The sequence below is a fragment of the Mandrillus leucophaeus genome, unplaced genomic scaffold (assembly GCF_000951045.1).
Source record: "Mandrillus leucophaeus isolate KB7577 unplaced genomic scaffold, Mleu.le_1.0 Scaffold23, whole genome shotgun sequence".
Lineage (NCBI taxonomy): Eukaryota > Metazoa > Chordata > Mammalia > Primates > Cercopithecidae > Mandrillus > Mandrillus leucophaeus.
Window position 1 is genome coordinate 205,139 of NW_012102365.1, and position 23,042 is coordinate 228,180.

Here is a 23,042-nt window from a genome sequence, read left to right on the forward strand (position 1 = left end):
ACTATTAGAATCCCCATTTTACAAATAAGAACATTAAAGGCCATAGAAGCGAATGGGTTAGCATAAAGCCACAGGGCTAATAGTGTTGGAGCTGTCTGATTTCAAAGACTGTGTTCTTAGTCCCTGAACTGCTCACACCTGTAACCCCAGTCTTTTGGGAGGCCGAGGCAGGAGGATCATTGGAGCCCAGGAGTTTGAGACCAGCCCTGGCAACACAGACAGACCACTGTCTTTACAAAAAATAAACAAAAAATTAGCCGAGTGTGGTGGTATGCACCTGTAGTCCCAGCTACTTGGAAGGCTGAGGTGGGAGGATTGCTTAAGGCTGGGAGGTTGAGGGTACAGTGAACAGTGATCATGCCACTGCACTCCAGCCTGGGCAACAGAGTGAGACTGTCTCAAAAACAAAGAACAAACAACCTCCTCCACGCCATCCACCAAGTACCTGACCCAGAGTTTCTGGTGGAGCCGTTTTTCTCCCCCAACCCATTTCTCAATATCGCTGAGGATATCACTGAAACTTAACACAGGTCATGTAGAAGTTGCTGAAGATCTTGGTATTTTTTAGTTAATTGGTCATGAGATTAATACATTCCCTATACCTGAGACTTTGAAGAAATGGGAGAAACTGCAAAGCCAAGTATGTATATTAGGGTTGATAGTACAGTAATTAAGAGCTCAGATTTTATTAGTCGGGCATGCTGGTGTGCGACTGTGGTCCCAGCTACTCAGGAGGCTGAGGAACGCAGATGGATCGAGGTTGGGAGGTCGAGGCTGCAGTGAGCTGTGATCACGCCACTGCACTCCAGCCTGGGTGACAGGAGACCATCTCAAGAAAACAAAACAAAACAAAAACCCTTGGCTGGGCGCAGTGGCTCGTGCCTGTAATCCCAGCACTTTGGGAGGCCGAGGTGGGTGGATCCCCTGAGGTCAGGAGTTCGAGACCAGCCTGACCAACATGGTGAAACCCCATCTCTACTAAAAATACAAAAATTAGCTGGGCGTGGTGGTGCATGCCTATAATCCCAGCAACTCTGGAGGGTGAGGCAGGAGAATCGCTTGAACCTGGAAGATGGAGATTGCAGTGAGCCGAGATCATGCTATTGTACTCCAGCCTGGGCAACAAGAGCAAAACTTCGTCTCAAAAAAAAACCTCAAACTTTGATGCCTACGTCCCAGCTTTGCCAAATTCTTGCTGAGAGCCTGATGAAATCACTTCTTGAAGCCTCTGTTTCCTCCTACATAAAATGAGGCCAATGCCACCTGACCTGGTGGGGTTACAGTGAGAAGTGAAATGATGCATGTCAGCCCAGAGCACGGTCCTGACACACAGCTACAATCATCCTTAGCACCCTCATTGTCACTGTGCCCTGCAGCTATGGCCAAGGACAGCTGCCCTCTGCACCTGGCTATGATGGGATAGAAAGTGAGCTTCCTAATGAGGATGAGTCCCAAACATACAGTATGGCCTCTCCTGTCCCTGTCACTTTGTGGGCCTAGGGATAAGTGGTGCTCCGGAAAAAGGGGGGTAGATGAAGGTCCCCACAAGGTCAAGACAGGGAGTTGGAATCCATCATTTCGCATTTCAAGAGCCCAACAGAATTTTTGAGGAAGGACAAGAGGATGAGCTGTGTCAGCATGCATAGTGGAAAGGGGCTCGGGGATTGTGTTAGGGACACAGCAAGAATCCAACCAGCCTTAGTCTGAGAAGTCCAGAAGTGGAAGGGCTACTACTTACCTTCCTTCCTAACTGGCTTACTATCCCATGCACAGAAACTTCACATTATATCACTAGGAGGCCTCCATAGGCACAGAGTCCTGCAGTGGGATGGGGAACGAGAAGATGCCAAAGAAACACAAGACATTCTCTTTCTGGAAAAGATTCACTAGGATGCAATTTATCAGTACATGTCAGTTACCACCAGGATTTCCTTGCTTATCTAAAGGCCAGTTATCAAGTGTCCTTCAGTCCCCTGGAAGCTAACCAAAAACCAGAACGAGGGACCAAAGGCCTCGTGATACCCCTTCTGGAGCAGTCAGAGGTGCACTAAAGGTGACATACCTTAGCTGCAAGAGAGTCCCTAAAACCCTCGCTCACTGACTGCCTTGTTTCCCCTTAGACACAGTTTTAAATAATGTGGCTGATTTATCAGTCCCTTGCACATCGAGAGTCATAAACTTGAAGTGGCCAGGGAGGGCTGCTAGGGGCTGGTGCACTGAAGAGCGACGGTTGCAGCCTGACCACAAGTGAGACAAGACCAACTCTGAACAGCAATGCAGCACAGAGGGCAACCCCATGCAGGTCAAACAGCTTTCCGCACCTTCCTACATCAGAGGGCACCACTTCTCTGACATGAGACCTGGTCACAAATATTTTGGCTCTCTTGGGATGGCATGGGATGTTAGGAATGGCCACAGGACGTGCTTTGGCTTATGACACATGAACAGAAATAACGAGAGTCACTCCTGGGCAGAAGCTCTCAAAGCTAGCAGGTGATTCATCCGGCTTTCTTCCCGCTCCACCATGGTGAACAGCAACACTTCCTGATAATGGCAGCTCTACCAGCCTGGATCCTAGAGTGAGGATAAAAATAATGCACAGCGGAGCCTGCAGCCAATCAAAGAGCACGAGTGGCATGGGCAAGAAATAAACTTTTGTTGTTTTTGGAGTTGCCTGTTACCACCAAACAACCTAGTCTATCCTGATTGGAACATCCTAAAAGGTTGAATGAGGTCAGCTCACTTTGATTAAAAAGTATGTGTGTTATCTTTTTGGTAGAACTACCATTCAAAATAATCAATATTATATTTTGCTGCCTCTAGGATAATTTTCAATTATATGGAAAATTCACATACTCCAGTGTTTGCTGGATAAATGAGTGATTACCAGAACATGAATTGAATGAAAGAAAGGGATCTAGTTTCTGAAACACTCCCTTCACTAGGGAGGCTCCAGGTCTCTTGTTCACAGTTTTGTAAAAGTTACTTGTGTTATTTATGGAGCTAAGGTAGAAGCTGGGTCTCACGTGCTACTGCCAGAACCGGCCTCTCAGCATTTGTGGAACCAGCACAAGGGTGGCGTATGCTCAGGATTGGCCTACAGTTGGTTCTGCAAGTGCTGAGGGGCTCTGGTGCCCATGTGGTAGTTCAAAGACCCCATTTTATATATGTCTATGCTCTTAGAGAAGGAAATCTATGGGCTGGGTGTGGTGACTCATGTCTGTAATCCCAGCACTTTGGGAGGCCGAGGCAGGTGGATCATCTGAGGTCAGGGGATTGCGACCAGCCTGACCAATATGATGAAACCCCATCTCTACTAAAAAAATACAAAAATTAGCTGGGCGTGGTGGCATGCACTTGTAGTCCCAGCTACTCAGAAGGCAGAGACAGGAGAATTGCTTGAACCTGGGAGGCGAAGGCTGCAGTAAGCTGAGATCATGCCACTGCACTCCAGCCTGGGTGACAGAGTGAGACTGCGTCTCAAAAAAAAAAAAAAAAAAAAAAAAAAAAAGACAGAAATCTATGATGTGTTCTTGAGTAAAAGAGTAAGCCAACAAATTCTTCAGAATATATGGTCTTTTTAAGCATACATGGCACATTTACAACATTGATCTCACACTAGGCCAACTACCAAGTTTCAATAAATTTTGAAGGATGGAAACCATATGGGTCATTTTCTCTGACCACAAAGCAATCAAGCTAGAAAAGAAAAATTATAACTAGAAAAAAATCTCATGTTTGGAAGGTAGGAAATATACTTTCAAGGAACCCATGGGTTATACATCCTCTCACTTAATCCCCCTAACTATTCATAATGCAGATCCTCATTTTAGAAACACAGGAGCTGAGATAAGAAAGAGAATACCATTTGCTCAAATTTACCCAGTTGGCAGTGGTGGAGCCAGGACTCAAAACCAGGCTCTGTAACTCTAGAGCCCAGGGCTTTAATGACACGCTGCTTACGCCATGTCTCATGGGAATTCACAGATCCTCCCCCATAGCCTCAACGATCTGCTGTTTCACCTCTTAAAATGGCCAGCCATTGACAGGTGGAGACCTAGGCCCAGTTTGCTCTGGTGGCCCTGACCATGGGCCATTGTGTAGAGATGCATTTCCCTTTTGCTCTTGCCTACTTGGACTGAGGCACGAAGTCTTGAGTAGTGTAGAGGGGAGTTTCAGTCTGATGCCCCCAAATAGCTTTGAACTGGATCCCTAAGAAGACTTCCTTCCTTTTAAAGTTTTTTTCCCACATGGGTCCAAGTAGTAAGCGAACACAGAAGAAAGACAGAAGGAAGTCAATTCCAGATGGCTCTCCATCTTGCTCTACTGCACATTAAACAGAAAATTCCAACATAACATTAAGCAAACAAGAGTATTAATATCATTCACATTATAAATGGAACAGAATGGAAATTCAGTCTGTATCTGACTTAAATTTGGGGCGAGGTCCTCAGAGCCAGAAAACAGACAATAAAAGCACCCTGATTCTGAGCGAGTTGGAGGTTTATAATATTTGAGGCAAGAAAAATGACCAAGGTACTCCTAGGCCTCTCTGGGAGTTTCCTTCTGGGTTTTTAAATTTATTTATTTAAAATGTTTCTCTTTCTTTTTTTCTTTCCTTTTCTTTTCTTTCTTTTTCTCTTTCTCTCTCTTTCCTTCCCTCCCTCCCTCCCTCCCTCTCTCTCTCTCTCTTTCTTTCATTCTTTCTTTTTTAAGACAGAGTCTTGCTCTGTCGCCCAGGCTGGAGTGCAATGGCACGATCTTGACTCACTGCAACCTCTGCTTCCTGGGTTCAAGTGATTCTCCTGCCTCAGCCTCCAGAGTAGCTGGGATTACAGGCGCCTGCTACCACGCCAGGCTAATTTTTCTTATTTTTAATAGAGATGGGGTTTTGCCATGCTGGCCAGGTGGTCTCGAACTCCTGGCCTTAAGTGATCTGCCCACCTTGGCCTCCCAAAGCGCTGGGATTATAGGTATGAGCCACCGCGCCCAGCCTTCTTTTTTTTTAAGATGGGGTCTGGCTGTACTGCCCAGGCTGCAGCTAAGTTTTAACTGACCAAACTACTTCTCTGTTGTGGCAAAGGCCTGTGCAAATGGCCATTTAACACTGTTGTCGAGTCATCTTCACCATCTCAACATGCTTGCGTTGTTTCCTATCAAGATACACTTTTAGCAAAACCCCCAAAGAATCCAGAGCTTCTGAGGTATCTCTTTGTACCTCAGTTTTTCTCCCTGTGTTGTGAGAGCCATGCTGTCTGCCTCTCTGTGGGCTCACAAGTATAACTTACTACTGTAAGTATAAGTAGCACTATGTTCCATACAATGAGAAGACTTGGAAATAAAAAGAAAATGTGATCACGGCTCATACCCTAGAAATTTACATAAATTTCTTCAACAAGTGACCCTGAGGAGGGAGAGGGCTACAAGGTAGGAAGAGATGGTGTTGGGCTGGGCTAGAGTCTCTGAAGGTAGGGATTTTCACTCTATCCTTTGGCTTCATCTCTTCCACTGAAGCAGCAGCACTGACCGGAGGTGAGGGAATGAGCTCGCTGGGCTGAGTCTTCTCATCCAGGCCTCACAGTGCTCAGCCCGGGGCCTGGGTCTCCCCCAGTCCCACTCTACCACTTGTTCCCCACTCCATCAAGGCCCCAGAAAGTCTGTTTGTCAATCAGCAAGTGATCCCAGTCCCAAAGTGATTTTAAGATCAAAGTACCCAGTTATCCAAGCAGCAGTGTGATTACACCTTTCAATCTGTGAAAAGGGGTCACGTTGATCACTTTCTGATAGGCGCTCATGGGTGCCCTTGGGTAGCTCCCAAATGAAAACTTGGCTGAAGTGACTTTACAAACGGCCAGTTGTGCCTACAAGCTGGACAGATGGTGGGGGGCCCCTGGGGTGAGCGACGGTCCAATGCCTTCAATAAGGTTGTTCCATTGATCATAGTCTTCTTTCAGGTCTGAATAGGAAAAAAACAGGAACACTAGGCAAATGATTGTGAGGTTTGGTCAAAGAGTAGCTAACATGCATTGAGGGGGTCATCCTAGAGAGCGGAGCCCTGGGATACCAAAAGGACTGATTTTGGTGGGGTTGTGTGGTGGTGGTGGTAAGGATAACTATGATTTATTCAGTGCCTTTATAAATCACTTACATAATCCATAACAATTCAATAACAATAACAGAGGGTAACATTTATTGATGGAGAATTCATTCTAGGGATTGTACTAAATGCTTTACATTCATAGTTTCATTTAATTTTCACCATATCCCTATGAACTAATAATTACTACTAGTCTTATCATATAATTCAGGAAACTGAGGCTAAGGGAAGCTACCTGAGTTGTCCAAGGTCATTACAGCTGTTAAGTGGTAGAGACAGAATTCAAATCCAGGTCAGAGATGAATGGGCATGGTGGCTCATGCCTATAACCATAGTGCTTTGGGAGGCTGAGGCAGGAGGATCACTTGAGGCTAGGAACTCCTAGACCAGCCTGGACAACATAACAAGACCTCAACTCTACAAAAAAATAAAGAAATTAGCTAGGTATGGTGGTGTGTGCTTGAAGTCCTACCTACTCAGGAGGCCAAGATGGGAGGATTGCTTGAGGCAAGGAGTTGGAGGCGGCAGTGAGCTGTGATAATGCCCCTGCACTCCAACCTGGGCAACAGCAAGACCACGTCTCGGAAAAAAAAAAAAGGCAGAGAAAATGAAAAGTCTAGTTCCAGGCTCAAGGAAGTTACTACGCAAAAAGCAGTGTCTGACAGCTCAGCCTGTGGGTGCAAATCCAGGACCACTTCAGTGAAGGGCAGGAGCAAGAGGACAGCAACATCATAGAGCAGCGTAACCCCAGGAATGACTCAAGAGGGGGCCCCGAGCTCACAGCCGATAGGGGTAACTACACAGCAAGAACAGGCACAAAGGGTCCAAGCCCTCAGGCTGAGGGAGCAGGGCAAGCTGAGCAGGTGAATGGTGGCCTTCCTCAAAACAGACTCTGGGACAGAAGGCAGGGATCACTCTCATGCATTTTTGGATTCCCAGCACCCTGCCAGGAACCTGGCATGTCATAGGTCCTAACATATAAACGCTACATAGTCATTAATTCAAAAAACAATAAGCACATCCATTATGTGCCACACTCTGTTCTTTGAGCTAAAAATATATCCACAAACAAAACAGATGGAAACTGCTGTCCTCACAGAGCTCATCATCTAGCAGGCAGAGACAAACAACAAACATAGTAAATTATGTAGGATGTGAAAAGGGGAGGGGTGCCATGGAAAAAAAATAGAGCCCGCTAAGAGAAGCGCTGGTGGTAGCTGGGGGTTGGGGTGAAGGGAGGAAGGAAGGGCCCAATGTTTTTTTTTTTTCTTTGAGACAGAGTCTTGCTCTGTCACCAGGCTGGAGTGCAGTGGCTCAATCTCGGTTCACCACAACCTCCGCCTCCCAGGTTCAAGTGATTCTCCTGCCTCAGCCTCCCCAGCCCAAGTAGCTGGGACTACAGGCATGTGCCACCACGCCCCGCTAATTTTTGTATTTTTAGTAGAGACGAGGTTTCACCATGTTGGCCAGGCTGGTCTCGAACTCCTGACCTCAGGTGATCCACCCACCTCAGCCTCCCAAAGTGCTGGGATTACAGGTTTGAGCCACAGTGCCCGGCTGGCCCAATATTTTAAAAAGGGTGGTCAGGGTGGGCCTCACTGAGAAGGTGAGATTTGAGGCAAGGCTTGAAGGAAGTGGGAGTGTGCCATGAGACTATCTGAGAGGAATGTTCTAGACAAAGGGAGCAGCAGTACAAAGGTCCTGAGGCAGCAGCGTGCCTAGTGCGTTCCAGGTTCATGTGGTGAGAGTGAAGTGAGCCAAGGGAAGACCAGCAGGCGAGGAGGCCAGGAGGGATGGAGGGCCACATGACATATACCTGGCAGGATAATCGAGTCTGGCTTTGGCTTTTAAGGAGACTGGGAGCCACTAGAGAATTCAAAGCAGAGGAGTGAGAAGATCTCACTAAATTCCTAAAAGGATCACTCTGGCTGCTCTATGAAGAAAAGACTCTTTAGTGCTCGCTCTAGCAGCACATATACTAAAACTGGAATAACACAGAGATGAGCACGGCCCTTGCACAAGGATAACATGCAAATTCGTTATGCATTCCGTCTTTTTCAAAGAGAAATAAATAAATAATAATACCATGATTGAGGAAGCCAAAATAATAAATAAATAAATAAAATGACTCTTCAGTAAAGTTTCAGGATACCAAGCTGGTGTATAAAAATCAGTGGTGGTGATTTTTCTGGGTGCACTGGCTCATGCCTGTTAACACCAGCACTTTGGGAGGCTGAAGCAGGAGGATCGCCTGAGCCCAGGAGTTTGAGACCAGCCCAGGCAATAAAGTGAGACACTGTCTCTATAAAAAACTAACGAGGAAACAAACAAAAATATCAGTAGCATTTCTATACACCAGTAACAATCAAGCTGAGAACCCAATCATGAATTCAATCCCATTTGTAATGGCCACAAAAAACAAACAAACAAACACACACACACACACACACACAAAAAAAAAACCTAGGAATACCTTTAACCAAGGAGGTGAAAGATCTCTACAAAAAGAGCTACAAAATACTGATTAAAGAAATTGTAGATGACACAAATAAATGGAAAAAACATCCTACACTCATGGAATGGAAGAATCAATGTTGTTAAAAATGACCATAATGCTCAAAGCAATTTACAGATTCAGCGCAATTCCTATTAAACTACCAATGTCATTTTTTACAGAATTAGAAAAAAAGTCCTCAAATTCATATGGAACCAAAAAAGAGCCTGTCAAAGCAATCCTAAGCAAAAAGAACAAAGCTGGAAGCATCACATGACCCAACTTCAAATTATACTACAAGGTTATAGTAACCAAAACAGCATGGTACTTGTATAAACACAGAAAAATAGATAAATGAAACAGAATAGAGAACCCAGAAATAAACGCCCCATACCTACAACCAACTGATCTTTGTCAAAGTCAACAAAAATATATACATGGGGAAAAGATACCCTATTTAACAAATGGTGCTAGAAAAATTGGATCGCCATATGAAGAAGAATGAAATGGGACCCATATCTTTCAGCATATATAAAAATTAACTCAAGATGGATTAAAGACTTAAACATAAGACTTGAAACTATAAAAATCCTAGAAGAAAAATTCTTCTGGACATTGGCTCAGGTAAAGAATTTGTCCTTAAAAGCAAATGCAACAAAACCAAAAACAGACAAACGAGACTTAATTAAACTAAAAAGCTTCTGTACCACAAAAGAAACAATCAACAGAGTAAACAGACAACCTACAGAATGGAAGAAAATATTTCCGAACTATATATCCAACAAAGGGCTAATATCCAAAATCTATAAGGAAAGGCTGGGTACGGTGGCTCACGCCTGTAACCCCAGCACTTTGGGAGGCCAAGGCTGGTGGATCACTTGAGGTCAGGAGTCCAAGACCAGTCTGGCCAACATGGGGAAACTCTGTCTCTATTAAAAATACAAAAAAATTAGCCAGGCATGGTGGTGGGCACCTGTAATCCCAGCTACTCAGCAGGTTGAGGGAGGAGAGTCACTTGAACCTGGGGAGCAGAGGTCACAGTAAGCCGAGATCACACCACTGCACTCCAGCCTGGGTGGCAGAGCAAGACTTCGTCCCAAAAAAAAATCTACAAGGAACTCAAATAACTCAACAAGAAAAAAAAAAACCACATAATCCCATTAAAAAGTAGGTGTTCTGCAGAAACTGGACTCAAAAAAAGAAAAAAGTGAACAAAGGACATGAATAGACATTTTTTTCAAAAGAAGACATACAAGTTTCCCATAAACATATAAAAAAAAAGTTCAACATCACTAATCATCAGAGAAATGCAAATTAAAACCACAATGAGATACTACACCAGTCAGAATGGCCATTATTAAAAAGTCCAGAAACAATAAATGTTGGTGAGGATGTGGAGAAAAGGGAACGCTTATGCACTGTTGGTAGGAATGTAAATTAGTACAACGTCCATGGAAAACGGTATGGAGATTCCTCAGAGAACTAAAAATAGAACTACCATTTGATCCAGCAATCCCACTACTGGCTATCTACCCAAAGGGAAAGAAATCATTACACCAAAAAGACACCTGCACGTGTATGTTTATCACAGCACTAGTCACAGCAGCAAAGATATGGAATCACCCTAAGCGCCCATCAACAGAAAATCTGATAAAGAAAATCTGGTGTACCGATATACCATGGGATACGACTCAGTTATAAAAAAAAGAATGAAATCACATTTTGCAGAAACGCAGGCCATTATCCCAGGTGAAATAACTCAGAAACAGAAAGTCAAATACCGAATGTTGTCACTTATAAGTGGGAGCTAAACGATGAGTACACACGGACAAACAGAGCAGAAAAATAAGACACTGGAGACTCCAAAAGGTGGGCAGGTAGGAGGGGGCAAGGGCCGAAAAATTACCTACTGGGTACAATGTTCACTATTCGGGTGATGGGTACACTAAAAGCCCAGACTTCACCACGTGCAATATAGCCATGTAAGAAAATTGCACTTGTACCCCCTACATTTATACAAATAAAAAAAAGACTGTGAGGGGGAGGGACTGGCAAGGGTGGCAGTGAGACCACCAGTTAGGAAACCACTGCACTAATTTGGATGAGAGATGATTTGGACAGGATGGTAGCTGTGGGGTGGTGAAGACTTAGACCTGAGTAGAAGGATGGAGCTACTATTAATGAAGAAGGGAAAGAGTGCAGTTGAAATTGGTTTTTTTTTGTTACTTCTATTAGATGACTAAGTAGAGATGGGGAGCAGTGGCAGAGGGAGTACCCAGCATGGAGGTGGCATGGAAAGCCATGAGAAGAGGTCCAGGCACTGGGCCCTGCAAGCAGCACAGCTGATGGAAAATACCCAAACATGGAGATAGGAGAAAGTCCACAGTGTGGATCTCCGAAGTGAAGATGGAGTTTTCCCAGAGGAGGGGGCCATCAACTGCATCAGAAGCTGCAGAGAGTTCCAGAAGATGGGGAATGAGAACTATTGGAGCTAGCGTTGTGAAGGTCATTGGGGACCCTGACAATAGCGGTTTTGATGGAGCACTGTGATGCAAGCCTGGAGTGGGTTAAGAGGGAATGGGAAGAGTGGAATTAGAAAAAGCAAAGGCAGACGTTCTTTTGAGTTTTGCTGTGATGGGGAACAGGGAGATGGGTGGCAAGTGCAGGGGATATTGAGGTCAAGAGAAAATTATTTTTTTCTGTGAGAAACTTCAGCATGAAATGAACCACGAGACAGGGAAAAATTGATGATCTAAAGTAAAGAGGGGCTGGGCATGGCGGCTCACGCCTATAATCCCAGCACTTTGGGTGGCCGAGGTGGGTGGATGACTTGAGGTCAGTAGTTTGAGTCCAGGCTGGCCAACATGGCAAAACTCCATCTCTACTAAAAATGCAAAAACTAGCTGGGCATGGTGGCAGGTGACTGTAATCCTAGCTACTCGGGAGGTTGAGGCAGGAGAATCGCTTGAACCTGGGAGCAGAGGTTGCAGTGTGCTGAGATGGCGGCTACAGCCTTCCAGCCTGGGCGACAGAGTGAAACTCTGTCCCAGATAAATAAATAAATAAATAAAATAAAGAGGGAAGAATCATGGCGCAATCATGTTGAGCAGACAGAAGAGGATGGAATCTCGTGTTGGGGGGTTGGCCTTCATTAGGCAACTGAGGTGGGAACTCTAGAAACCGAAGGGAAAGCTGATTATACACAGGAAGGAGGGGAGAGGTGGTATTGGGAGTCTGAGGAAGTGCTGGGTGCTTCCATTTTCTCGGTGAAGTGGGAGGCAAAGTTAACTGAGAGACAGGATAAGGGAAGAGGTGTGAGAGGTTTGAGGAGAAAGAAGGTGTGAAATAGTCTTCCAGGAGAGTGGGAGAGGAAAGTAGGTGCAGACAGGAGCTGCATGGAGTTAATACGAAGGAAGCACCAGTCTTCATAGAAGATCATATCCCCAGAGCAGCCAAACTAGTGCTCTCAGAAGGATTTTTTTCAGAGTGAGAGGTTCAGCTGAGCCACTTATAGCCTATTTTAGTTTCCCATGTGACAATGTACTATGTGGCTACTAAAAGCTTTTCTCTCTTTGTAAAGCTAATTAGCCCAAGCCCAGACGCTTGGCCTTTTTCTTTTCTTTTGAGACAGGGTTTCACTGTGTTACTCAGGGTGGAGTACAGTGGCACAATCACAGTTTACTGCAGCTTCAATCTCCTAGGCTCAAGCAATCCTCCTGCCTCAGCCTCCTAAAATGCTGGGATTATAGACATGAGCCACTGCGCCCGACTTTTTCAGACTGCCTTATCTCTTATCACCCAGATTAGTGCAAGAACCTCCTACCTAAAAGCTCCCTGCCTCTCACCTTGCCCCATCCTCCACAACGCACCAGACTGCGAGCACAAGTCTAAACACGACATTCACCTGCTTAAAACCCACCAGGGGCTCCTGACGGCCTGTGGAATAACATTCAAACTCACTTCAGCAAATTCGAAGTGGGCATCTTCGTCTGGCTTCTGCCCACTTCTTTATCTTTGTCTTTCAACAATTCACTCTCCTGAGCTCCAGATACACTAAGCACAGTTTCCCAATCCTGACCAGGCCCACTCAAGCATTTGTGCCTTCTGTCCAGAAGACCTTCGCCCTTTCCTGCCTGTGAACCCTCTGCTAAGATTAAAGGCAAGCATTGTGTTGTCAAGGAAGCCTCCTTTCCTAGCTGTTCTTCCACTCCTGTCAAAGTTAGGCGACTGTCCTCCGTGTGGACAGTCTAAAGACTGAGTGCCTACTGTGGCCATGGAACTTATCACTCAGAGTCACCGCCGGCATAGTGAAGTGACTAAGGGCATGGGCCTTGGAACTGGCCAGTTTAGGTTACATATTGGCTTTGCCACTTGATAACCAGATAAGCTTGAAGAAATTATTTAATTTCCTATGCTTCGGTATCCTCCCCTGTAAAATGGAGTCAAAAATAAAGGTATCTTCTGGAAAGGGCTATCTCTAGAATTACCACGATAAAGTAGAAGCAGAAGGCCTGGCATAAAGTAAGTCCTCAACAATCTTCCTTCAGTCTAAGTGCCTCCTACCCCATTTCCATGTCTGCTGGTCTCTAACAGTGAGTATCTTAGCTCAACGGGTATTGCTTTTAAAGGGAGCACAATCGTGCCATGGTGGGCTTCCTATCATCTTTCATCTTAAGCTTTTATAATGACATGGTGCCTATGAAGAGACAGGGAAAGAGGGCTGAGGACCAGGCAGTCAGGCACCATCAAAGTCTTGAGACATGGGTCCATTCCCTACTTGCCAGGTGATAAGAATGATGCCCTAAATCTCTTATTGACCCTAAGGTCTCCAAACACAGAATGGAATCAAGGCTCATGATGTGCAAGATGAAACGAACAGGCAGAAATAGAAAAATGAAAATTTACTTCCAAAAAGTCAATAAATGCGTAAGACAGATGTGTTTTCAATGCAAACTCAATCCAGGCTAAGTTTGTTGTACACTTGTGAGGAATGTGAATGCACTCAGGTCATCCAACTAAAAGCCTAGTGTCCAGAGCACAGAGGTGGCCAGGCGCGATGGCTCACACCTGTAATCCCAGCACTTTGGGAGGCCGAGGCAGGTGGATCACTGGAGGTCAGGAGTTCAAAACCAGTCTGGCCAACATGGCAAAACTCTGCCTCTACTAAAAATACAGAAAGTAGCTGGGTGTGGTGGTGCATGCCTGTAGTCCCAGCTACTTGGGAGGCTGAGGCAGGAGAATTGCCGGAGAAGCACTTGAAGCCAGGAGGTTGAGATTGCAGTGAGCTGAGATTGCACCACTGCATTCCAGTCTGAGCAACAGAGTGAGACTCCATCTCAAACAAAACAAAACAGAGCACAGAAGTGACTGTCCAGGACAGCACCAGTCAGACCACATCTAACACATTATAGTCAAGTCAGGGCACCACAGTTTATCTATTTATTTTATGGAGATGGTATCACTCTATTGCCCAGGCTGGAGTGCAATGGCACGATCTTGGCTCACTGCAGTCTTGACCTCCCAGGCTCAAGTGATCCTTCCACCCCAGCCTCCCGAGTAGCTGGGACTATAGGCACATGCCACCACACCTGGCTAATTTTATTTATTTTTTTGTTGAGACGGGGTCTCACTATGTTGCCCAGGCTGGTCTCAAACCCGTGGCCTCAAGCAATCCTCCCATCTCAGCCTCCCAAAGTAGCTGGGATTACAGATGTGAGCTAACACGCCCAGCCAGGGCACCACACTTCAGAAGGAGCACCAAAAAACAGTGACTCCAAAGGAAGGGGATAACAAATAGCAACATGGGGAACTGAGCAGGGAAAGGTGGAGGTACCACGAACATTTAGCTTAATAAACAGAACACTCAGAGAGGACCAGCATAGGTGACTTCAAATATCTAGGGAACTGCCAGGTGCCATCTTAGGCTTCTCTGGGTAGCTCTTGAGGGGTTAATCTGGGCAAGTAGAGGGGGGGTTACAAAGTGGGAGATCTTGCTCTTATGTTAAAGGCAAACCTTCGAAATTCAGGCAAGCCTGGTTCCTTTCTCGTGGAAACTGCCCTGCACACAGCACCTGCTAAGGGATCAGAAAGGGACCTCTGATGCAGAGAGCGTTGGAGCCTCGCTGGGACAGGGCTACAGTGTGTTCTGGCAGGCAAAGAGGAGCTGATACAATCAAATTGCCTCTCTTGAGAATCTATTCAAAGAAATAAAAAAAAAAAAAAAATACGGCAGTGAGCAGTGGGAGCTGAAGATGAAAAGATGCCACAAGCTAGAGGGAACACACTCTAAGTGGTTCAAGCTATGAGGAAGTAGAAACGGAATAAACAGCTGCTATCAGTGAGAAAAACCACAGAGCAGAAAAAAAAATGCATAATGGAACAAAGAAAAAGAGATGTCATGAGAGGAAAACAGAGAGACTGACCCCATGAGACAGACGGAAAGAAAAGTCAGTCCTGCTAGCCACCCTGATTTCTATAACTGCGCTCCCACCCAGTCCAGGTGCAGTCTCATAAACAAACTCCCCTTTTTTTCTCAAGCTGAGTTTGTGAGCCTCTAGTCTTTGTAACCAATAAAGCTTAGTAAGAGGATGCCTCCTCTGGGTGGAAGCTGGACCACGGACCTCTGCAGGTCTGGCCCTTTAGCTGCTCTGTGACTGATGACATTATTCATAGTCCTTCCATGCTTTGTTTCTTTAAAATACTTCCATAAATTTAGCCCGTCATCCTCATAAGCTCCCCTACGATGCAGATAAGGTGGGTAATAATGAGTCCGGGTAAGGAGAGAGGTGGTGGAGTAGAGAGAGGCGAATACTCCATTTACAGGGAGGAAACCAAGGTTCAGAGAGGTTAAATGACTAGGCCAAAGTCATTCTGCAAGCAAGATAGTCAGAATCTCCAAACTTTCAGTTAAGTGTTTTTTCTTATTTATTTGTTTAATTATTTATTTATTTAGAGACAGGGTCTTGCTCTGTTGCTCAGGCTGGAGTTCAGTGGTGCGATCATGGCTCACTGCAGCCTAGACCTCCTGGGCTTAACCGATCCTCCCACCATAGCCTCTCGAGTAGCTGGGACTATAGGTGTGTGCCACCACACCCAGCTAATTTGTTTGTTTGTTTGTTTGTTTGTTTGGTAAAGATAGAGTCTCACTATGTTGCTCAGACTGATCTCGAACTCCTGGCCCCAAGCCATCCTCCCACCTCAACCCCCAAAAGTGCTAGGCATGAGCCACTGCAACTGGCCTTGTTTTTTCTGTAATTCTATGTAACTCTCTCCTTCACTCAGGTTTTCCACTTGCCATAAATCTCCTTCCCAGATCCCAGACATGTCAGAGATTTCACTCTGCTGCAAGGAAATCTAAGGGACCCCACGGTTGCCCCAAAAGCCCCAGTTTTCTCCTTACCGAGGTGCTTCTGCAGGAAGGCCAACATGGCCCGCACCATAACCTCCTGCCCTTCATAGGGGTCCAGGCTCCCACGGGTTTGAGTGGAGAAGAATTTACCAATCAAGTTGCCAGTCACAAAAGCAAAGTCAGTTTGACTCCGATGAACAGAACCACTAGGGGAAAAGAAAAACAACTGGCAGGGGTCTGGCGGCGAGGGCATACAGATGTGTGTTAGGCACCTACTATGTGCAAGGTGTTTTTCATGCATTATCACACTTTATTTTCACAGCAACCTTGTAAGGGAAGTATTTTCCCCCTTGACAGAATCCAAGGAAAGAAATAATCTGCTTAGGGTCAGGTCATACAAGTAGTTGGGGGTGGAGTTAGTATTTGAAGCCAGATGTGTCTGGCTTCAAAGGTAGCTTGACCCCTAGACTACAATGCCTGGCAGTGCAGGGAAAAGGCTGAGCTAGCGGGAGCAGAGACAGAAGCAAGGAGGTGGGGTCTGTGGCACGTGGCGTCTCTATGTTACTATAATCTATTAGCTGTGGCTTTTGCCCGGTGAATTTCAAACCATTCACAAAACAAATTAAGTTATTCTTCAGAACTGTCCCACAGAGTGAAGAGGGAAAAGGAATTACTTGCCTTTATTTAAACAATCAGAAAAGTAAGAGTAAGTGCTTTGTAAAAGGGGGTTCCTGGGTTAGAACTTAAGTCCTTTGGCACTAGATACATTTAATTTGCAGGTAAAATCCTCACTAGGTTAATTTTGGGCTAAATTATTCATAACTGAATTCACTAGTAAATTCAGTGAGAGAAAGAGAATTTAAATGCTAAAGTATTTGTCTGATATCACAGAAAAACTGACTTTAAAAAATGCATTAGTTAAGGCACACAAAAAGGTATATAGAATAATATATGGGATACTTGAGTATCCAGCACTTGGTTGAATAAATGATACCTTGCCAGGTGTTAAGTCCCCTGAGTGACCCCTTCCCAACTGGCCTCACCTCCCTTCCCTCCTGGTCACAATTATCCTGAACGTGACCTGGGGAAGCATTCAGGCAGTGTCCACTGCCATGAAACCTAACGGAAGGAGGAGGGGTGGCCCTAGGAAAGAGGGCCGGGACCAAGATGAGCAAGGGAAGAAGTTACCAGCCATGCAGCCCCAGTGCTCAAGGGCTCTAGATTTGGCATTTCAACTACCCAGTGACGCCAAAGGTCCATGGCATGCAGTCACTTGTCGTTCTGCTGAAATAGGAACCAGATGGATCCCTGAATCCTGTGTGCTGCTGGGCTCGACTGCAGGGCAGGAGCAGTCCGTGAGATCTCAGCCCGACATCTGTGGCTCAATATCACCTCCCACATGTGGAACATTTCTTAAAGTCACTAAAAATGTTTTTTTCCCTGTGAAAAATGGCTCCCAAAAGGAAACCAACTGATAGTGCTGATGATGGAAGTGAAGAAAATGTGGCTTCTCTTGACCAGAATATAGATGGTTTATGGAAGACAACATATGTTAACAGTGATCTGTGATTCTGGTATTCATGAAGGTCTCTAGAAATGTGTCTGGTGAATATCAAAGGTCTATATATTCACATTCTTCCAATGATCCAATAAAATTCCCAAATGAGGCTAGCAATCTCTGGAACTTACCCAAACCCACACCACTTCCTTTCCAACACGCAATCCCATAATCCCCTTTTTCAGAAAGCACTAGGTAAATCCTGTCAAAAAGTCAGAAAAACTATGGAATAAGTCACTGTAGATGGAGCTTAGTGGAGAAGAAGGACAGACAGAAAAATTCTAAATTCTTTGCAATTCAGGAAGTATTCAGGTATCCTATACTAATGGGTAGAAAGTTCTGGATAATCCAGAAGTTAAGGGCACCACAGCAAATGGCAAATGGAGAGGGCACTGGGATCACGACCTTGTGGTTTACTCACAGAACAGTTATGATCCTAGACTGTTCATGCTGGGCACATATCTTCTTCATCAAATTGACACTCTCCATTGTCTGGAATTTCTCAGTATTGATAAAGAACACAGGGCCTCGGGCCTTGGGGTAAAAGTCACGTTCCAGAGGAAACATCCAAGCATCCAGAGCCACTGCACACCTGGAACAGGACCAGACATTTGGAGTTGCCATGCGGAATCCCAGGCAAGAATAGTTAGGGTGGTGGAGGGAAGGGCGGAATTCCTCCCTCTAGTGGGGTAAAGGCTCAGAAAGCCAGGAAGGGGGTACCAGGGCCCATGGCCTTCAGTTAGGATCTTAGATAGGGATCACTTTTACTTTTCACCAAAGATCCTTCTAGATTTCTGTTTTTTTGAGACGGAGTCTTGCTCGTCGCCCAGGCTGGAGTGCAGTGGCGAGACCTTGGCTCACTGCAAGCTCTGCCTCCCGGGGTTCACGCCACTATCCTGCCTCAGCCTCCCAAGTAGCTGGGACTACAGGCGCCTGCCACCACGCCAGGCTAATTTTTTGTATTTTTATAGAGACGGGGTTTCACCGTGTTAGCCACGATGGTCTCGATCTCCTGGCCTTGTGATCCGCCCGCCTCGGCCTCCCAAAATGCTGGGATTACAGGCGTGAACCACCGCACCCAGCCCTTCTAGATTTCAAACTCCCTGAGAACAAGGATCAGCTCTCCCTCTTCTCCAAGATCTACTCTCAGGTGACTGACCTGAGATCCATAGAATGGCACTTCATTCATTTAATTACTCATTCATTCAATATTCATTGAGTGTCTACTATGTGCTTTGGATATAGACATAAATGAGTGTTCTTGTTCTCATGGAGCTCCCAGTCCAGCAGGGAAGATAGAACACACAAGGTGGCAAAACAATATAGCTTAGTGCCCCAATTGCACAAGGTTCTATGTGAGGTCAAGAAAAGCCTCCTTGGTGCCAACAGCAAAACCATGTCACCAAGGGCAATATTATGGCCTTAAGATTTAGCCATTTCCCTCCTCAGACCCCTGAAATGCTCCTCTGTTCTTCTCCATCTCAATAAAGGACAATGATCTTCCACTCAAATAATAGATACACAAATGAAAAACCTTGGGCTGGGCATGATGGCTCATCCCAATAATCCCAGCACTTTGGGAGGCTGAGGCAGGAGGATCACTTGAGCCCAGGAGTTTAAGACTAGCCTGGGCAATAGAGCAAGACACCATCTCTTAAAAGAAAAATTTAAAAATTAGCAGGGCATGGTAGCATGTACCTGTAGTCCCAGCTATTTGAGAGGCTGAGGCAGGAGAATCACTTGAGCCTAGGAGGTTGAGGCTGCAGGGAGCTGACTGTACCACTGCACTCCAGCATAGGGCAACAGAGCAAGACCCTGTCTCAAAGGGAAAAAAATAAAACTAAAAACCTGGATTTCCTCTCTTTCCTTCACCTCCCACATGACCAAGTCCTGACAACTCTAAAACATATCCTGACTCCAGTCACTTCTCTCCATCCCACTATCTCAATCCTGATGTAAATTTATCATCTCTCATGCTGACTCTGAAACAGCATCTCTCTAACGAGCCTCTAGGCTTTCAGTCTTGTCCTGCTACAATCCATTCTTCACACAGTAGCCAGAAGGATCTTTTAAAATGTAAGACTGATATTTCTCTGTTGAAAATCTTCAACAGTTTCCCATCATACTTAGAATAAAATCTACACCTCCTTACGCTGGCCAAACGACCCCGTGATCTGGCCCCTGCTTCTCTTTCTGATCACAGCCTAAATTGCCTCCCCCTCACTCACTATGCTCCTCCCACCCTAACACAAAAAGCTTCTTTCCACCGCAGGGCCTTTGCATTAGCTATTCCTGCTGGCTGGAAATATCTTCCTCTAGATCTTCACACAGCTGGCTTCTTTGCCTTTCCAGTCTTGGTTTCACTTTCTCAGAGACATATCAGCCTGTTTTCTTTTCTCTGTTTTTTTTTGAGACAGGGTCTTGCTCTACTGCCCAGGCTGAAAGTGGTGCGGTCAGAGCTCACTGTAACCTCGAACTCCTGGGCTCAAGTGATCCCCCTGCCTCAGCCTTCAAAGTAGCTGGAACTACAGGCATGCACTATAACACTTGGCTAAGTTTTGTTTTTTCCTTTTTTAAATTTTTTGTAGAGACGGGGTCTTGTGATGTTTCCTAGGCTGATCACAAACTCTTGGCTTCAAGCAATCCTCCTGCCTCAGCCTCCCAAAGATCTGGGGTTACAGGAGTGAGCCATCATGCTCAGCCTTATTTTTCTTCATTGCACTTTGGTCACGGGGATTTTATTATCTATTGGCTTTTTCACTACTCTGTCTCCTCCCACAATAATATAATCCCATGAAATCAGAGATCTTGTTTTCTTGTTTAACCACTGAATCCTCAGTCCCTAAACAGTGCCAAGAATATAGTACTTGTGTAACAAATACTTGCTAAATGAATAAATGGTGTATGGAGCTAAGCACAGCAACACTACTAGGAAACTCACCGAAATTGGATCTCCTTAGCCAAAGCCAGAATAGCAGTGGCCCCTCCAAATGAATGTCCCATCACAGCCACACGGCTCATGTCAATGTTGCCCTGAGGAAAGCGGAGAACTTAGCCAAGTCAGAAACTCAGGACTGCTTCTTTAGGAATTCATCAGGAACAAGAGGAAGAAATGTGATGCAATGAGGCCAAAGGCACAATACAGCAAGTGAGTCCACCAACACCACACTATCAAGAATCTCTCGCCTATGGAAGGGGCAACAGTCAAGCAATCCTTAGACTGAACAGCCTTGTGTAGGCAGGAATTGTGAAAACCATACTTTTCATGTTTACTTTTGTAATCTCACCACCTAACAATAGTGGACCAGGGTAGACATTCAAATATCCATGAATAGGCCAGGTGCAGTGGCTCATGCCTATAATCCCAACACTCTGGGAGGCCAAGGCGGGCGGATTGCTTGAGCTTAGGAGTTTGAGACCAGCCAGGGCTCAAACATGGCAAAACCTTGTCTCTACAAAAAAGTACAAAAATTATCTGGGCATGGTGGTGTACGCGTATGGTCCCAGCTACTCAGGAGGCTGAGGTGAGAGGACTGCTTGAGCTCAGGAGGTTGAGGCTGCAGTGAGCCATGATTGCACCACTGCATTCCAGCCTGGGTTACAGAGTGAGACCTTGTCTCAAAAAAAAACAAAAAACAAAAAACAAAAAACAACCATCTATGAAGACATGAATGGCTCAAAATGGTCAGATTCCACATTGACCCATTGGTTTATGAGCACATTCAGAATAAGAGCCTCCTCCATCCTCCAGAATCTCCACCTTATAAACTGGTCCAAGGGTCCATGACACATGGACTGAACTGAGGGTGAAACAGGGATGCTCCTGCTGCCCGTCCATTGTGCTCTGGAGCAAAGACTGCTTGTGCAGAAGCGAGGGCAGGTTCTCCTTCCTCTCTGGATATCTGTCGTGATTTTTATCCAAAGTCAAGGGAAGAGTGAGTCTGTGCACGCTAACATGCTCCGCACATATCTATTTCTGGTCATCCCCAGAAGCCTTCAGGGTATGGTTATATAAAAAGCCACTGCAGCTGCTCGCTAAGGGGCTCAGGAGGCCTCTCCAGGCTCTACGGCCCAGGCTCTGCTCTGAACTTTTGCTCTGCTCTCCCCAGTGTCTATTCCAAGGCTTTGTACCTAAATCCTCCCCCTTCACTCAGTACCCTCAGATCAGCACCTTGGTTGGATGGCCTCTTCAGCATTTAAAAAACCTCTAAAATCAGAGGTATACAAAGAAGTCTCCCACTTACCCTGTTTTTTTCTACATGGTTGCCCGCCACCTACCTCCAAACAGGTAACAGTTTCTCATGTGTCCCTGAGGAGATTGCTTATATTCATAGGTCAACTTGAATATACACTTTCCCCCTTTTCATACACGCGGCGGTGTATCTTTTTGTACATAAAAACATTAGTACATAAAGAGTTTCCACATCCTTTTTCACAGCGACTTGGCCATGGGACAGACAGCTAGCCGATCACCAAATCTTTTCCTCTTGTTCCTGGTCTCACAGCTAAACTATTTCCCAGCAGTTAGACAAGGACTTGTGATTGTTCTAGCCAACAGAATGTGAGCAAAAGTGCTATCTCTACTTCCAGACCTGGTCCATAAATTGTCTCATACAAACCTCTATGCCCTTTCCCATTCTGTTGGCTTAATGCAAACAACAAATTTGGGATTCACAAATTTTGTGAGAGGGTAGAGCCATAAGAAATTATAAAAGGAGCAGGGATCCCTGAGTTGCCTCTTATACAGGAGCACCCATATTGAACTTTATGTAGGAGAGAAATACATTTCTACTGTGTTAAGCCACTGAAATGTGGGGTTTACACACTCTAGCAATTAGCATTAACCAAGTAAACACATCCACTGTCCCATAATTAAACCAGTTCCCTCACTGGTGAACGTTTAGATTACTATCAAACTTTTGCCATAACAAACAACACTGGAATGAACAACACTGTCCATCTATTACGCTGCAAGTGTGCAGGTATTTATTTGTAGGATAAATTCCCCAAACTGGAAATTACTGGGTCAAAGAAACATATGCATTTGTACTGCTGATGATATCAATTGCCAAATGCTCTCCATGGGACGATTTGTGTTCTCACCAGCAATGTAGGAGAATATCTACTTGCCCACAACTTTGTTAACAGAGTGAGTAATCAATTTTTGGATCTTACTCAATTTGATAGATGAAAATGTACTTAGCTTTTTTTTCATGCTGTATTTCCCCCAGAAGGCTACCCTCTTAACTGTTCTAACTGGACTGTAGCCTGCCATTTTCCAATTTTTTTTTTTTTTTTGAGATAGAGTCTCACTTTGTCACCCAGGCTGCAGTGCAGTGGCACGATCTTGGCTCACTGCAACCTCCACCTCCTAGGCTCAAGGTCAAGCAATTCTCGTGCTTCAGCTTCCCGAGTAGCTGGAACTATAGGCATACGTCACCACGCCCAACTAAATTTTTTTTTTTTTTTTTTTTGAGATGGAGTTTTGCTCTTGTTGCTCAGACTAAGTGCAATGGCGTGGTCTCAGCTCATTGCAATCTCCACC

At 45.3% G+C, this 23,042-nt stretch overlaps 1 protein-coding gene across 2 annotated transcripts in view; it reads right to left on the minus strand.

The window, feature by feature from the left end:
* Positions 1-4,707: 4,707 nt before the first annotated feature.
* The window catches only part of PAFAH2 (platelet-activating factor acetylhydrolase 2, 40kDa), a 48,165-nt gene continuing 29,830 nt past the window's right edge, over positions 4,708-23,042 (minus strand). For both annotated transcript variants that reach the window (XM_011981618.1, XM_011981617.1), the window contains exons 8-11: positions 20,439-20,530; positions 17,919-18,089; positions 15,991-16,145; positions 4,708-5,956 (exon numbers count right to left, since the gene is read on the minus strand). In XM_011981618.1, the coding sequence (XP_011837008.1) occupies positions 5,862-5,956; positions 15,991-16,145; positions 17,919-18,089; positions 20,439-20,530 (513 nt within the window). In that variant the 3' untranslated portion in view covers positions 4,708-5,861. The remainder of the gene's footprint in view (positions 5,957-15,990; positions 16,146-17,918; positions 18,090-20,438; positions 20,531-23,042) is intronic.